Raw genomic sequence first — 17,035 nt, 5'->3', positions numbered from 1 at the left:
CCATAGTGATCAAAACAGCATGATATTGGCACAAAAATAGAGACAGACATATGGATCCAAATAGAAATTCATGAAATGAAATGAACATCTTTCAGCCACCTAATCTTGGATAAACTGAACAAGAACATACACTGAGGGAAAGAATCCCTATTTAATAAACGGTGCTGGAAGAACTGAGTAATCACATGTAAATATCTGAAACTAGACCCGCACCTTTCCCCACTCACTAAAATTGATTCAAGATGGATTAAAGATCTAAATATAAGGCATGAAACAATAAAAATCCTCAAAGAAACTGTGGGGAAAACACTTGAAGTTATTGGACTGGGGAAAGGCTTTATGAAGAAGACTTCAATGGAAATTGCAACAACAACAACAAAAATAAACAAATGGGACTTCATTAAACTGAAAAGCTTCTGTATAGCTAAGGAGACAACAACCAAAGCAAATAGACAACCTACACAATGGGAAAGGATATTTGCATATTTTGAATCAGACAAAAGCTTGATAACTAGGATCTATAGAGAACTCAAATTAATCCACATGAAAAAAGCCAACAATCCCATATATCAATGGGCGAGAGACATGAATAGAACCTTCTCTAAAGAAGACAGACAAATGGCTAACAAACATATGAAAAAATGCTCATCATCCTTAATTATTAGAGAAATGTAAATCAAAACCACTCTAAGATATCACCTAACCCTAGTGAGAATAGCCCACATCACAAAATCTCAAAGCCTCAGATGCTGCAGTGGATATTTAGAGAAGGGAACACTTTTACACTGCTGGTGGGACTGCAAACTAACACAACCCCTTTTGAAGGACTTATGGAGAATCCTTAAAGAACTCAAACTAGATCTCCCATTTGATCCTGCAATCCCATTACTGGGCATCTATCCAGAAGAAAAAAATTTTATCGTAAGGAGATTAGCTCTAGACTGTTTATCATAGCTCAATTTATAATTGCCAAACTATGGAAACAACCTAAATTCCCACCAACCCAGGAATGAATTAACAAGCTGTGGTACATGTATACCATGGAATATTATTCAGCCACTAAGAAAGATGGAGACTTTACATCTTTTGTATCGACATGGATGGAGTTGAAACACCACAAAAGCATCACAAAGAGCAGAGAAGCAAGATTCCAATGTTCTTAATTCTGATGGTAGGGGGTGGGGGAAGGGGGGAGCAGAAAGAGGGAAGGAGGGAGACGGGCGGGGAGGTCATGCTGTGTGACACACCTCTTGGATGTGGGACACAGTTACAAGAGGGACTTAACCTAACAAATGCAATCAGTGTGCCCTGGTTCTCAACAATAATAATGAAAGTAAGAACGAAAGAAACAAATAGAGACAGAAGGAGAGGGAGAGAGAGAGAGAAAAAGAGAGAGAGAGAGAGAAGAGAAGAGGAGAGGAGAGGAGAGGAGAAGAAGAAGAGAAGAGAAGAGAAGAGAAGAGAAGAGAAGAGAAGAGAAGAGAAGAGAAGAGAAGAGAAGAGAAGAGAAGAGAAGAGAAAAGAGAAGAAAAGAGAATTTACATTCTCTTTCGGTCTGCTCTTTTCAGTGGTTGGTGTAAACAGAAATCCACAAGGGTGGGGATCTGGGGACCTGTTAATAAGAGTGTTAGGCAGAGAAAGAAAGCAGATAGAAAGTGAGATTTTCATCCTTACTAAAAAACTATGAGTTAATAACATCTCTACTATTTCATTATAAGGACTAACCCATCTGTACACTAATACTGTTTTCAAGAATTATTAAAACTATAGCATAATCACTACATTGTAGTATTGACAAAAATTTAGACAAATGGATCAGTGGAACAAAAGACAGAGTCCAGAAAAAACTCATACATGGTTGGCCACATGTAAGATTGTTCACAAATATATCGAGGCAATACAATGGGAAAAGATGGTTGTTTCAACAAATGGTGTTCAAACAATTAGTTATCCATATGGGGGGAAAAGTAACATGCATCTATAAAATTCAAAAATAAATTACTCAAAATAGATCATAGATCTAAATTTAAAATCTAAAACTATAGAACTTTTAGAGGGAAATATTAACAAAACTGCAACCTCTAGTTAGCCAAAGATTTTTCAACCATGATGCATGAAAGAAGAAATTGATAAATTGGATCTTATAAAATAATAATTTCTATTTAAAGACACAGTAAGAGAATGACAAGATAAACCACAGACAGAAAGAAAGTTTGCAAAACATAGATCAAATAAAGGACTTCTGAGAACATAGAAAGAATTCTTGTAACTCAATATTAAGAAAACTCACAGGTGGTGCCTGTGGCTCAGTGAGTAGGGTGCTGGCCCCATATACCAAGGGTGGTGGGTTCAAACCCAGCCCCAGGGCAAACTGTAACAACAACAACAACAACAAAAAAAATAGCTGGGCATTGTGACGGGCGCCTGTAGTCCCAGCTACTCAGGAGGCTGAGGTAAGAGAATTGCCCACGCTTAAGAGCTGGAGGTTGCTGTGAGCTATGACATCATGGCACTCTACCAAGGGTGACAAAGTAAGACTCTGACTCTAAAAAACCCCCATAATAATAATAAAAAACCCTCAAAACTCACACATAGCCAAAAAGTTGACAAAGCCATATAAGTACCAAATTCGCACATGAAAAATTCTCAACATCATCCATTAGTGATCAGTGGTACAGGTTTCTGAGACCCTGGAGAATGAAAGAGTTAAGGAAAATTTACCCCAAAATATGACTCCTGTGTATAAAGAATATTTTGAGTTAAAGGCCATTCATGATCAGGAAGCATTGAAAGAGGCCTTTCCTCTATCTACATGAAACCTGATTGGGAATCAAAAGGAGCTGCTGACTTCCTTATTACATGCTAATAGACCTGGCCCCAAAGTCATTTGTAGCACATACCTGTCTCTCAGGTTAATCTACAAATTGATCTATTTCCACCCTTCTACACATGTCCCCCTATCAACCACTTACTGTACCTATACTTTCCACATTCTCCCCCCTCCCTTCCAAAAAGCATCCATAAAGGTCTCTGACCATCACTGAGACTTTAGGTAATCATTCTTGTGTTCCCTCAATGCACATGGTGTTTTGAAATAAGCCTTTCTCTTATTAATCTACCATAATTGTGAGTTGATCTTTCAGTAAACCAACCAAGGGAAAAGGGCAGGTTTCACCGCAATCCCTGCAGTTTAACATAGTTGGCAGGATGTCAAAGCCATTTTTCTCTCTGGAAAGCCACAGGAGGAAGATTGGAACTCTGTCCAGCCAGCCATGGTGAGATGCTTTACTTACCAGTCGGACTTCCGGTTTTCCTCTTTGTGGGATCTGGTTGGGCAGGTGAAAGATCTTTGACCTTTCCACATTCACATTTAAGATTAATGAGAGAAACGTTTTTGTTGATGACCAGGCTTGTAAGCAACTCTGGTATTGGTATATTTTTAGGTACTTTTTTGTGTATGAATATTCATATTATTTGATTCCATCTCTCAGAAATAGATTCTAAATGCTGTTGTTGTTATTGCTTGTTTTTGTTTTGTCACTTGTCTTTCTATGTCATTTTGTCTAAAGAGGGTTACCACAGGGCAGAACGTAGGCCTAGTTCCCTGCCAGCCCAGCGTTCAAACCACCCATGCATACTAACCAGTTACATGGTTCTGACTAGTCCAGTGTCTTTTAAGACAAACTTTGTTGTGGGTACCTGAAACAAAAACAGTATGAGCTTTCCCTCTCATCCTGTTTTATGTCTCTGAGCTTGACTTTGTGATTGAGTGGGAATTCTCTCCTCAATCTTCACCATCCAGGGGACATGTTTTGTTAAGACATATCAGGCAGCCAGTCTGTTAAGATGGAGAGTCCGAGGCATGTAAGATTCTTCTCAGCACACTGTGTGTACTGAACACGTCAAGTTCTGAGGAGTGAGTTTTTGTCATTGTCTGTTCTATCATAAGTCTATTTCTGAGAGTGAATTTTTAGGAATCTTGGAAAAGGCCTTTTCTATGAAGAGGCACTGGGCCTTATAAAGAGGCATTGTATTGAGTTGCTTTTGGAATAAATATACCATAGTGATTAATGGCCAAAAATGGATTATTTATATTAAAAGACTTCTAAATTTTCTTAAAACTTTCAGAGATCTCTTATTTGAAATAATTACATTATATTAATACAGAAATTAGATTAAAAGAAAAACGTATAATGTTATGGCTAGCCCTAAAGATTCTCCTGATAAAATTAAAGAGCAAACATTTGATATAAAACAAACAAACAAACAAACAAACAAACAGAAATCTTTTGAACAATGCCCCTGTAAGAATAATGACGGGTCAGTGAATTTCATAGTCTAATAATTAAAATGAAATAAAATGTAATAATTAAATGATCTTAAATTGAGATAAAATCCTCAAGTGTCTACATTAAGTAAAACCAAATAACTAACAGCTAATTATAGTTTGAAAAGTGCAAATTTCAACTTTCATACATTTACAAAAATTTCTATGCTTTCTCCATACATTCCTTTTTAGTATATATTTAAGTAAGAAAATTATTACCTAAATTAATCATAAAAAATCTGAAAACTAAAGACAAAGTTTATAGCAAAAATAGAATTTTTAATTTACAAAAAAACTGAGTATTCTACTTTCTGATAATGCTTACCTATTTTCCTATTTTCTATAGAGATATATGTAAGTATTAGATTCCTAAAAACATATTACATATGTAAGTATTAGATTCCTAAAAACAACAAAAGCTTACAAAAATGACAAAACCCTACTAAAAGTTGTTGCCTGGCTAGTAATTACTTAAAACAATAAATTAAGTAATTCTAAGATTAAGTCTGAATTGAAAAAAGAGGAATATTTGAAAGATAGCAAGTTGAAATTCTTTATAAACATTATTAAATTTATAATATCAGATAAATTGCATATTAAAATAGAGTCCCTAGTCCCCTTTTCTTTTACCTTTTTGACTTTCACTTATCTCCCATTATATAGAGATATGTCCAAATGGGAGAAGATATATATATGGTTAGAATTGCCCTGGGATCTATAATATCTTTAACCAAATTATTTCCCAGTGCACTGTTTGTAAATCTCTGGAGGAACTTGCCCCACCTAAAACTCAAACTATCCATTTTTGACACTACAAATTAATTTTACAGATTTACGTCCAGAGTTAAGCTTTTCTCACTGTTGTTTATTGTTTAATGGATATTCTAAATGTTATTTAACTAGATATGCTGATACTTACTATAAGAGTTGTTAAAAAAAATTAGTAACTGAGATTATCTCATGTTTTAATACTCCTTTATGGACTAAGTCAAATCAGGGGACTCATTTTAAATCACTTGCTTACAAAGACTCTAGGATACTTATTTAAATTTTATATCCATGCCATCCCCGATCCTCAAGGCAAGTAAAATGTAAAAATCTAAAAATAAAAATGATTTGTAAAAAGTCTGTGAAGATATTGGACTTAAATAGCCAGAAGTATCACCTTTGGCCTTTATAAAATCTGGAATACTCCAATTAGAAGACATGGTTTAACCCCTTTTGAAACAGTATTCTGTCATCCCATGCCTACTGGGACCTGTAAATATATATATATATATATATATATATTTTTTTTTTTTTTTTGTAAATATATTTTTATATTGACTGAATACCATGGAGATTTAAATGAACAATTCTATATGGTGACTAGGTACATAGAGATGCTAACTAATATGCTTAAAGCATATTATCAACAGATGAATAGAACATGGCCTCTACCAACCGACAGTCATTGCCATCCTGTTTGACCAAGAGATCACATGTATATCAACGTTCTTAGAAGAAGACATGTGCTGTCATCTTGCTAGGAATGTCTTTATAAAGTACAGTTAGCCAACCACCTATACTGGCATGAAAATGAAAAAGATATCCTCCTGGATTCCTATGAACCACACAAAACTCCACTGAAAATTAGAAAATGACCCGTACACATGACCTGAAAGTAAGGCTTCCCAGGGCCAGTTCCCAGGCCCCTGAAGTAGACAGCTTCATGAAGTAGACAGTTTTCCCAAGATCATGAATCAAGAAACCCTATTCTTTTATCTATACATTCCTTTTTGTCTTTTAAAACCAAATAGTTCTTTTAGATACTTCCTTCTTTAAGTACACCCCCCCCCTTTCAGATATAGCACATTAAAAGCTGAATGGAAATTGCCTCAATCTATCCCATTCTCCATTTTATCTTCCACTATAGCTCTTCTTTCAAATTATGCCTTACTCATACTAACCCTTACTGTTTTTCCAGCAGGTCAAGTGCAGACCCAGCACCCCCTTGCACCAGTCTTTCAAACCCTGGGCACACTAACTGATCAGTCTAATTGCTGGTTATTCCAACAACTAGACTATACAAAGGAACCTGAATTCATTTTTATCTCTGCTAGTATGAGTGCCTGGTGGAACGACCCTGGAAAATGGACATGTTATGTAACATCCACAGCCAGAGAAAAAACGACATACTGCTTCACCTGATGGTGAGACAACTGAATATAAAAAAACTTCTATGAAAACTCAAGAACTATCTTTGCTCAGGTAAAGTCACAGAAAAGAATTTTCCCCTCTGCATTGAAAATCAGAATAATGCTAGACCTTTTCTAGGTGATATCTTGGAACAATATTGTGATCAAACCCTATGGTTTGATTCCACAAATGGCATTCTTGCGCCTCTCACAAAGATCATAAATGGTGCTGACACTATCCTTCATATTGAAAATACTTGTCAAATCACCGTATGTTATAAATAGCCCACAGACCAGGCCTGTGCCATTCAAGATAGTTCATTCTCTCTCCTTGTTAAACTGCCATGCACTGATAATTGCATTTGAATAGGCCATAAGTCTGGACTGACTTGGTTAGACAATAGCATTAAGCCATATAACTGCCAAGACCAGGTGAAAAGCTTTTATATCAAATATTCCTCAACCTGTTCTGTTCCTACAAATTGACAGGGACACATGACAACCGGATATGTGAAAGTGCCATTATGGAAGAGAAGACACAGCAAACTTCAGGCTGGAAGGTCACAGGTTCTAACGTGACTCTGTCTATAAATAACACTGGTATTTTTTGTCTTGTATGATAATAAGGTATACAAATGGTTCCCACCCAAATAGTCAAGACACTGTGGACTTGGTTATCTGATACCCTCTGTTATGAAGTACTCCACTTTAAATGCCAGTCAAATTATAAAGTTGAGCTCTTTTGCTCATAAAGTTGTACCTTATAAACATACAACATGTGACATTATAAGAAATTCTCTTATATATCATAATTCGAAGTTTTTTTCAATGCTCAGGATCCTTTTTCCAACATTTGGAACTTTTAAAATTGAAAGACCAATCACGAATCTGTCCATGGTAATAGAACAAGAATTGAACAGCACCATGCAGGCACTGGAAACACTTCAAGCAGAAGTTAATAACCCAGCATCTGTTGTAATTCAAATTGGCCACATCCTAGACGCATTGACAGCTCAACAAGGAGGAACTTGTGCTGTTCTTAGGGAAAAATGTTTTTACGTAGATCAATCAGGGGAAATAGTGACTGATCTACATCTCTTAAAGGACAAGATTAGTATTCTTCACCAAATTAACAAAACCAAACCATTCTATTGGACTGACTTATTCCCAGGAATGGGAGACTGGTTTAATGGGGTATGGGAAAATGTATTGAGATCTGTTCTTTACTGCTTATTCCTTCTCATCCTAATTGATGTTGTATCTCTTTTCAAGCATCTTATTACTAGATTACTAACTCTCTCTCCACGATTACCAACTCAGCTCTTAATGTGTGAAACATCTAGGGAAGTTCCAGACAAGGTGAATGAAGGAGCTAAGGAAATTTTGACTCAAAATATGACTCCTTGGTATAAAGAATATTTTGAATTAAAGGCCATTCATGATCAGGAAGCACTGAAAGAGGCCTTTTCTCCATCTACATGAAACCTGAGTAACCTGATTGGGAATCTAAAGGGGATGCTGACTTCCTTATTATATGCTAATACCTGGCCCCAAGGTCATTTGAAGCACACACCTGTCTCTCTGATTAATCTACAAATCAATCTGTTTCACCCATCTACCCCCCCACCCCCCAGAAACCACTTGCTGCACCTATGCTTTTCACATTCTCCCCCTTCCCTTCCAATAGGCATCTATAAAGGCCTCTGACCATCACTGAGACTTTGAGTATTCATTCTATAGTTCCGCCTATGCACATGGTATTTGGAAATAAACCTTGCTCTTATTAATCTACCATAATTGTGAGTTGATCTTTCAGCCAACCAACCAAGGGAAAAGGGCAGGTTTTGCTGCAATCCCTACAAGCTACCCAGTCACTCAATAGAACTAGCAAGTTTGCCCAAGTTAAAATGAAAGTAAGTCACAGGAAAGTGGAAACAAAGCAGCTAGGACTCCAACACAACAAAAAAGAAGCAAAATTTCTTTGAAATGAAGCATAGACTTTCCCAGAAAGATTGGAAAAGGGTCCCTCTCACAAGTGAGAGGAAATGCCGTGCAAAGGTTGTATACAAGTTTAAGTATCTTAATTCCTCCTATAATTATCTATGAAGTTTTTCATCGGTCTCCCATGTCTACTTCTTATTGATCACACATTACCTCAGTTGCCACATGTGCCCATTTCCCTTCTTGTTTTAGCCATAATTACTACCTGCTACTGTCCTGACAATTGTATGTGGTGTCTATTAGTCTTGTGATGTTTGTGACATTTGCTGTGCCCACTGTTCTGTAGCTGTGACCATTACTTCACTTTATGTCATAAGCTGGAAACTGTGTTTTGTGGAGAACAGGACAACTGGTCAACTGAGTGACAAGGTTTCCAAAACTTATTTTTTGTTGCAGGGCCCTTTTTAGAATTCTTATCCAGGAAGCCAGAATTTTCTCCTACTTCCCCATATCCTCTTTCTATTCTTAATCTTTAGTCTTTATGAATACAAATTGAAGCCATAATAAGCACCATTACACCTTACACAACTATTAGAATAGCTAGAGATGGCCATTCCAATATGAAGGACCTGGAATTCTCACACACTGTTGATCTGTGTTCATGTAAAGACTTACACGTGAATGTTCAAAATGTTCATAGCACATTTATTTATAGTAGCCAAAAACTTGAACAATCCAAATATCTACCAATGGATGAATAAATTGTGGCATATTCTTTAATGGAATAGCACCCATGTTACTATGTTTTTCTTTGTTTACTCTAGATAAGTAAAACTTTTTTTAAGTCTTCCACACACAGAGATTAAAAAAAGAAGCTTATTAAAATGTATAGGCTTATATTATTGAAAAGTAGGCCTTTTTGATACTTCAGCAAATAGAACTAGATAAAGACTGTTCTTTGCAGATTTTTCTTTTTCTGTAGAGATACCATTGAAAGAAAATATTACCATGAGAAAGTGACCACCTCTCACTCCCTACCATAGGAATGTGACCACCTCTCACTCCCTACCATAGGAATGTGACCACCTCTCACTCCCTACCATAGGAATGTGACCACCTCTCACTCCCTACCATAGGAATGTGACCTTTTATAACTGTTCCAGAAGATAGCTCCCCGAGCTAAAGCAAATGTTTATTGTTAAAGACAAATATTTGACTGTTCATCTTATCTTAAGACAGTTGAATAATGAACCAGAGTTCTTCTTATCTGGTTAGAGCCCCAGCTATGTCTATTCCCTCTTACTTTATGATTAGAGCCCATGCCGTGTCTGCTATTCCCACCTACTTTGTAGTTTTTGCCTTTATAAGCTTGTAAAAACTGCTGTGCGGGGCTTGACTCCTCGGCTTCTAAAAGAGTTGTGGGTCAAGCCCCGGCATGCAGGAATAAAAATCCTCTTGCGTTTTTGCATCAAGCGACGTCTCTTGCGGTTGATTGGGGTGGTCAGAGCTCCGGGCAGAGTGGGGGGTTCTGCCCCAAGTCTTTCACCATCTCTCTTGCTGCTCAGGTTGGTCTCAAACTCCTGGCCTCAAGTGATCTTTCCACCTTGCCCTCCCAAAGTACTGTGATTATAGCCCTGAGCCTCCTCACCTTATTCTTGTATTTTTAAATTAAACCATAAAACACATGTTTTCATTTGCAATTTTGATTTTAATTATTCTCTTTAGAAAATGAAGAAATAATTATAATGTCTATGACAAAGACATGATGGCTTAGCACATGGGCAATTACACGGGACACACATCTGTCTTCTGTAGCTTATCCAAGACTATAACTGGCACATGGTTTAGGTTCCTCCTGTGAAGAACAATTTTAATAGTTTCTTTTTGCAAAAGAAATTAGCATAAAATTGGGACAAAAGTTGTTATTTTTCCTTTTCAATGTGTATGACTTAGTGAATGGCCAAAACAACTTGCATAAAACAAATGTGTAAAATTAGAAAAATTTATAGCCATTTTGCTAACCAATGTTTCTCTCTTTTACAGAGGAAATTATGCAAATATGCGGCCTTACCAAAAAGGACCATCTTGTTCTCTGTGCCCACCAGGAGATAAATGTATAATGAACCTCTGCAGTAAGCAAAAAGGAAACATAATCATGACACTTTATTTGGGCAGTAAAGTTTCGGTGCATTCATTGTATTAAAAAAGTTCTCTTTACTAGTTTATAATTTATGGATAAGATTTGATTGCTGCTATGTAAAAATTTTGCCATAAATTATTGTAGTTAAATTCAGATGATCCCTTGTTTTTTTCCCTGATTATTTTCCCTCTCAAGCAAAAGAGCAGAAAGGAATGAAGTACAACTGTGATCCAGTTTGCTGCTGCATCAAAATAACTATTGGTTGAGATGTTTCTTATCTGTATTGTTTTTATAACTTTCTTTTTATTAGTTATTAGAATAGCGACCCATTCAGAAGTGGTACATTGACCAATGTTCAAATTAATTGTGACTTAAGACTAACATGGTCTCTTCCATCATCAGATTTTTGGTTCTCAAAGCAAAGATACTTTCAAAAGGATAAATGTATAAGGTTTTGTGGAGGCCAAAGTGAAAAGGGTGCAGACAGGATAATGTGGAAGTTGTAAAAAAACAAAAGGAATGTGGTGCTATGAAAGCAGACCAAAAGAATGCATTTAAATTATTCCTTTATATTAAGTTCAGAATCAGGCAAAAGTAATCAATGTTTGAGTCAGACAGTGGACAGCTTTGGAGAGCAAATAGGAGTTAGTGACGAGGACACGGAAAGGACATTCTGGACCTAGTCTGTGGTTACCTAGGTGTGTTCGCTTTGCAATAATTCATTAATCTTTCCATTCATGAGATATAAATTTTTCTCTATTCAAATTATACTTCAGTTAAAAATGGATTAAAAGTATGGTCTCTCTAATTTCAGATTTAATTTAAATCAGTTTTAAAAATAAATTTAGTGCTTACCACCTATTAGCAAATTAAAGTTTCCTAGTCACAGGGATATAAAGATAACAGTGATACATTCCCTTGTTTCACTTCTCTCTCCCGTCCGGTATCCAGGCCACTATCACTTCTTGTCCAAACTAGTACCTCTCTCCCACTGCTTTTTTTACTTCACTCCAAACAGTTCTTACACACAAAAAGTCTGATGAAATCACTCTTCTTCTTAAATTCCTCAGTGCTTCTTGTTACAATTCAATAAAAAAATCTGCTCTATAACATGTGGCCAATAAGCCCAAACATGATCTGTCTCATGCTGTCTGGGAGCAAGAGTGAGACCCCTGTCTCTAAAAATAGCCAGGCATTGTGGCAGGCGCCTATCGTTCCAGCTACGTGGGAGGGTCACGCGAGAGGATCAATTTGAGCCCAAAAGTTTGAAGTTGCGTGAGCTATAACGCCATAGCACTCAACCACAGGGACACTGAGTAAGACTCTATCTCAAAAAAAGAAAAAAAAATGCAAGTTTTGATCTTTCGTCTAATCTTTCTATGCACTTTTTTTTTTACTAATATTAATAGACAATTCATTCTGCATTGTAAAGTCAAACATAAGCTATAACAGTAGAGCCTCTTCAATTGTTTCTGACTTTTGAGACAATATTTCATCACTATGTATATTTATTTTAGATTGTTTATTTTTTATTTAGTATTTTTTTTTTTTAGAGACAGAGTCTCACTTTGCCACCCTCGGTAGGATGCGTGGTGTCACAGCTCACAGCAACCTCCAACTCCTGGGCTTAGGTGATTCTCTTGCCTCAGCCTCCTGAGTAGCTGGGACCACAATCGTCTGCGGCCCAGCTATTTTTTTGTTGCAGTTTGGTCGGGGCCGGGCTTGTACCCGCTACCCTCAGTATATGGGGCCAGCGCCCTACTCACTGAGCCACAGGCACTGCCCTATTTTAGATTATTTTAATTGGTCATCATTGCCAGATTATGAACATTTTCTCTTTTCCTTATTTTGCTAAAAGTTTTTTACTTGCTTGAATACTAATTTTTTATAGTATTTTTCTGCATCTCTTGAAATGATCCTAATTTTTTTCCTTTAATGTCTAAATGTCGTGAACTATATCAGAATATTTCTAATGCAGCATAGCCATGCTGTAATATTTTCAAAGGTACCAAGAGCTAAGTGATGGTCCAATGTTAGAATCCAATCATTCTTTTATTCCTGTGATAATTACAGTTTGACCACAAGGTTTATTTTATAGATAAATAGCTTCTTGTGAACATTTTACTTATAATTTTTAGTGTTGAATTTTAGGTTTATAAATTACTTATGATTTTCCATCTTCATTTCTCCTTATATGATTTTTGACTTCAAGATTGTGGTAGCCTGATTACAAAATGTGGATTTGGGGACATTCCTTTTAAAAGCAGTTTGGTTACAGTTTTTATAAGATTCAGATTATTTCATTTTTGAATGTTTCAGAGACGATCTCTATAAAACTATTTTGTTTCATAAATTGTGTGTAGTATGTGTTATAAATTTTAATCACTAACTTAATTTCTGTAATGGCTATGGGATGTTCAGGTTTGGAAGAAACATTAGCAAATTTTGTTTTATTCACACTTTATTATTTTTTTTTTTTTAGACAAAGTCTCACTTTGATGCCCTTGGTAGAGTGCCATGGTGTAATAGCTCACAGCCATCTCAAGATCTTGGGCTCAAGTGATCCTCTTGCCTCAGCCTCCCAGGTAGCTGGGACTATAGTCTCACGCCACAACAGATGAGGTCTTGCTTTTGCTCAGGCTGGTCTGGAACTCCTGAGCTCCACCCACCTCAGTCTCCCAAAGTACTAGAGTTACAGGCATGAGCGCTGCCCTATTTTTTATAGGGCACCCAGTCCCATGTTTTATTCACACTTTTAAAAATTCTTATATTTTTATTTGTGCTCTTTATGTAGTTATGTTCCATTTTTGTTTTATGGCTTTTGATTTGTGATTTTTCTATTTTTTTTGTTAATCAGTCTTTATAAAAATCCAAACTTCAGCCTGATTTTTTTTTTTTTTGTTTGAGAGACAGGAGATATAACACAATGTGATATATTATGTAATATATGGGTCTTAGAGTCACGTGGCTAATTCAAGAAGTGAATAAGAATATTGAATAGGATAAATTTTGCAATAAGCCCACAACAAAATAAACCCTACATACACTTGAGCTATCAATATAATTAAGTTCCTCATTACTTTCTATCATTTAACCTGGTTTATATTTTTCATCACATTAATCATTCTCCAAAATTATTATTTTATTCATTTTTCTTACTTATTCAATTTTAAAATTGTTAATAGATTTTTCTCTCTTGACTTTCATATAATGAAAGGGACTTAATTTTTTTCCTGATAGCCATTTTACCCAAAGCCTAGGATCATACTCAAGGTATCATAAAAACTCAATATAAATAAATTTTAAAAGCTGGTGGATCCTATTACTATGGGAAAATGGGAAGAAGAATTTGATGTAGAAAAAACATGGAGCAGTTTTTGGAGCAAGAATAGTTACAGAAATGAGATTGTTAATAGAGTGTTCTGGGTACATAAAACTCAACAAGACATTCCATTTTTTCAGGGACTTGAAGTGGGCGTGATGGCATGCCAAAAATAAAGTTAGCTACTTCATAGTTTTGTCTATTTGTAACTTTTGTGCCTTCCACATGAGAGTTGTTTTAGAAATATTTGTTGACAGGACACTATTGGGAGGGGAGCATCATAAAGATTTTTAAGTACTATTGGATTGGGTCAGAAGTTTTCGTTTTCTTACATTAAAAAGTCAAACTAATTTTGCCCAGTTGATTATCTTTCCAAAAGCCGGAAAATCAGGTGAATGCTTTTCACTTTATAATATGAACCTTTTCTTTGTTCTATTTTAGGGACTCCAAAACTTATTTTCCCTAAAGGTATGTATCAAAATATTTTAGTATTGATTCAATTATTTCCTCCTCTTGAAATGAAATTGAGCTCTTACCTGTTCTATTTTATTGACAGAAAAACCAGTTCAGGAGCCAATGGGGAAAGCATCTCAGCGGATAGCTTTTAATCTTTTCAGCCTAGGCTTTTTGCTTCTGAGAATCTTTTAATTGTCATTTCAATACAAAAGAAATTCTCAAATATGACAATAAAGGAATAGCTATGGACAAATCTAACACATCATCTTTTAATTTTCTATAAAATCTTCTATACTATTGTCTGTTATCTAAAAGTAATGTGTTTTTAATTCAAAAGATATATTGTAACATGGAAGATGGGTAAGCAGTAGGATAAAGTCCTTTTTAAAATTACAATTACATATGTATTACAAGTGTCTAATGAGAATGGATTGTCATTTTAGTACAGTAGATTTGATGAACTAAACATATTTCTGATATTAGATAATTTCTTTATATGGTAGTAGTTTCCTCAGGAAATACCATCAATATCATTCAGAACCAAAACATTACTGAGAAAAAATTTTAGATAGTGTGTAATGTTATAATTACAGTCATAATCATTGCTTGGGAAATAATCAATAGATTAAAGTCAAGAAGGAAATCAACTGCGTTTTGAACCTTCAAAAGGCAGACATACATTCTGAAAACTGAAATCACACTCTTGATGAGATTTGGTTTTAAAATACACTCTGTATGAAATAACGGGATGCAAAGAGTATACTTTTAAAAAGCTATATAAAATTATCCATAGTATAGGCAATAACATCTTTATTAAACAGATACTTATTCAATTCTGGCATTTCTTTTGCCTGACAACAAAAAAAAAACATTCAATGAATTCAGTTTTAAAAATAACTAGTGATAAATTGTTGACTCCTGTGGATTAATTTATCAGGATCATATTTTTTCTCAACTAAAGCAACCTTTAGCCTCTCTCATCTTTATCTATGTCTATGTCTAAGTCTACGTCTATATCTACGTCTACGTCTAAGTCTACGTCTATATCTATGTCTGTATCTTTTTTTTTCAGACAGAGTCTCACTCTATCTCCTTGGGTTGCTCACAGCAACCTCAAACTCCTGGGCTTGAGCAATCCTCTTGCCTCAGCCTCCTGGGTACCTGGGACTATAGGCATGTACCATTATGCCCAGGTATTGTTTTTAATATTTTAAAAGTATTTTTACCAAGAGTATTCTCCTTATTTACTCAAGAGTATGTAAATTTTCTTAAGTCAGATTGAGATTCTACAAACCATATACAAAAAGAAAGAATGTTTATAGAATTATATGCTCTGATTTTTTCAGAAATATTTCTGCAAGAGTATTAACTTAGTGCTACCACAGGAACTTCAAGGAGTGAAAGATCTCAGGCAATGGAATCTATTTGCAGGGCTTTTGGTCCATGCTAAGGCTGTGAGCAGAGTCTGGGAAGGCTACATACACCTGCCTTACTAGTGGGCTTTCCCCTGATTAGCAAGCAGAGAAAATTCTTGGTTAAGAATATGTCTTTTTGATTACTTGTGATCTTAACCATAGCTTCTTGGGAAGTCTGCTGTCACTTGAGATTCTTTTACTCTGAGCAGATCATGTTCTTAATAGTGACATTAAGTAACCTCTCTATTTCACTATTATGTCCGGTTTAGCAATCCTCCTGCCTCAGTCTCCCAAAGTACTGGGATTGCAGGTGGCCTTAATTGGATGTCTTTAAACTCCTTCATAAAGGAAATTTATACATGGGTCATTACAAAAGTTTTGAGATACACAAAAATAAATAAACATAATATTTGCAAGGATGGAAACAAATGACGCCCTCCCAGCAACACTGATAGCCAAGCAAGTTGAAAGGGGTGACTCAGAAAGAACACTGCCAACTGTGTTTCTTAGAAGTGAAATAATGGACCATAACACAGTCTATATCAAAACTCTCATAGTGACCTATGTACCTATAAAAAAGGAAATTTCTGTTTATAAGAGTATCTGAGAGGGAATACTTGTGTCACTAGAAACTCTTAACATTATTCTAAGTTTACATGACAAATAATACCTTTGTTCAGGGTACTTTTCCTGGTCAAGTGTCTTGACTATAACTTCACATAAAACCTTTTCCTCCCTTGGTATGAGCAAATGATGGTACGATATTTATTGCCTAGTGAATAATTGCTCCTTAGGGCAATAAAATAGCCAATTAAAAGATTAATATTCTGAATATATATCTATTCAAAAGATGACAAAAGTTCAGGTTCTGTCTATATGTCTGTCTGTTTGTGTGTCTATGTGTGTCATGTGTATGTAATATTTCATTACCAAAATATGCAAAAGAGCTCTAATTAATTAGCTTTAAAAAAATTAAGTGCTTAAATCAAATATTTATCATGAAAACAGGAAGGAACTCAAATGCCTTTTATTCATGCTATGTGGGTAATCTTTGATAAATAAAACTAGTTTTTAAATTGCTATTAAAGGTCGGATGTTTTAAGGTCATACATCTGCTGCTTCTGTAATATTTTTAAACTTTGTTGCATTTGACTGTGAGCTTATATTTCTGGTTTTGAGCCTCTAGATTCTGGGGTCTGGCTGAGTGGCAATGTTCTCAGTCCTTAGACCAGTAGCTCTAAGGCACAGTCTAGCCCA

The 17,035-nt window shown here is 35.5% G+C and overlaps 1 protein-coding gene across 2 annotated transcripts in view; it reads left to right on the top strand.

Moving 5' to 3' along the window:
• GLIPR1L1 (GLIPR1 like 1) overlaps positions 1-14,555 on the top strand; it is a 49,553-nt gene extending 34,998 nt beyond the window's left edge. The window contains exons 4-6 of one of the 2 annotated variants that reach the window (XM_053602894.1): positions 10,489-10,577; positions 14,349-14,375; positions 14,464-14,555. In XM_053602894.1, coding sequence (XP_053458869.1) covers positions 10,489-10,577; positions 14,349-14,375; positions 14,464-14,555 — 208 coding nt within the window. The remainder of the gene's footprint in view (positions 1-10,488; positions 10,578-14,348; positions 14,376-14,463) is intronic. The other variant, XM_053602895.1, reaches the window with a different exon arrangement.
• Positions 14,556-17,035: the final 2,480 nt, after the last annotated feature.

This window comes from Nycticebus coucang, chromosome 9 (genome assembly GCF_027406575.1).
Source record: "Nycticebus coucang isolate mNycCou1 chromosome 9, mNycCou1.pri, whole genome shotgun sequence".
Lineage (NCBI taxonomy): Eukaryota > Metazoa > Chordata > Mammalia > Primates > Lorisidae > Nycticebus > Nycticebus coucang.
This window is presented reverse-complemented; position numbering and strand designations above follow the sequence as displayed.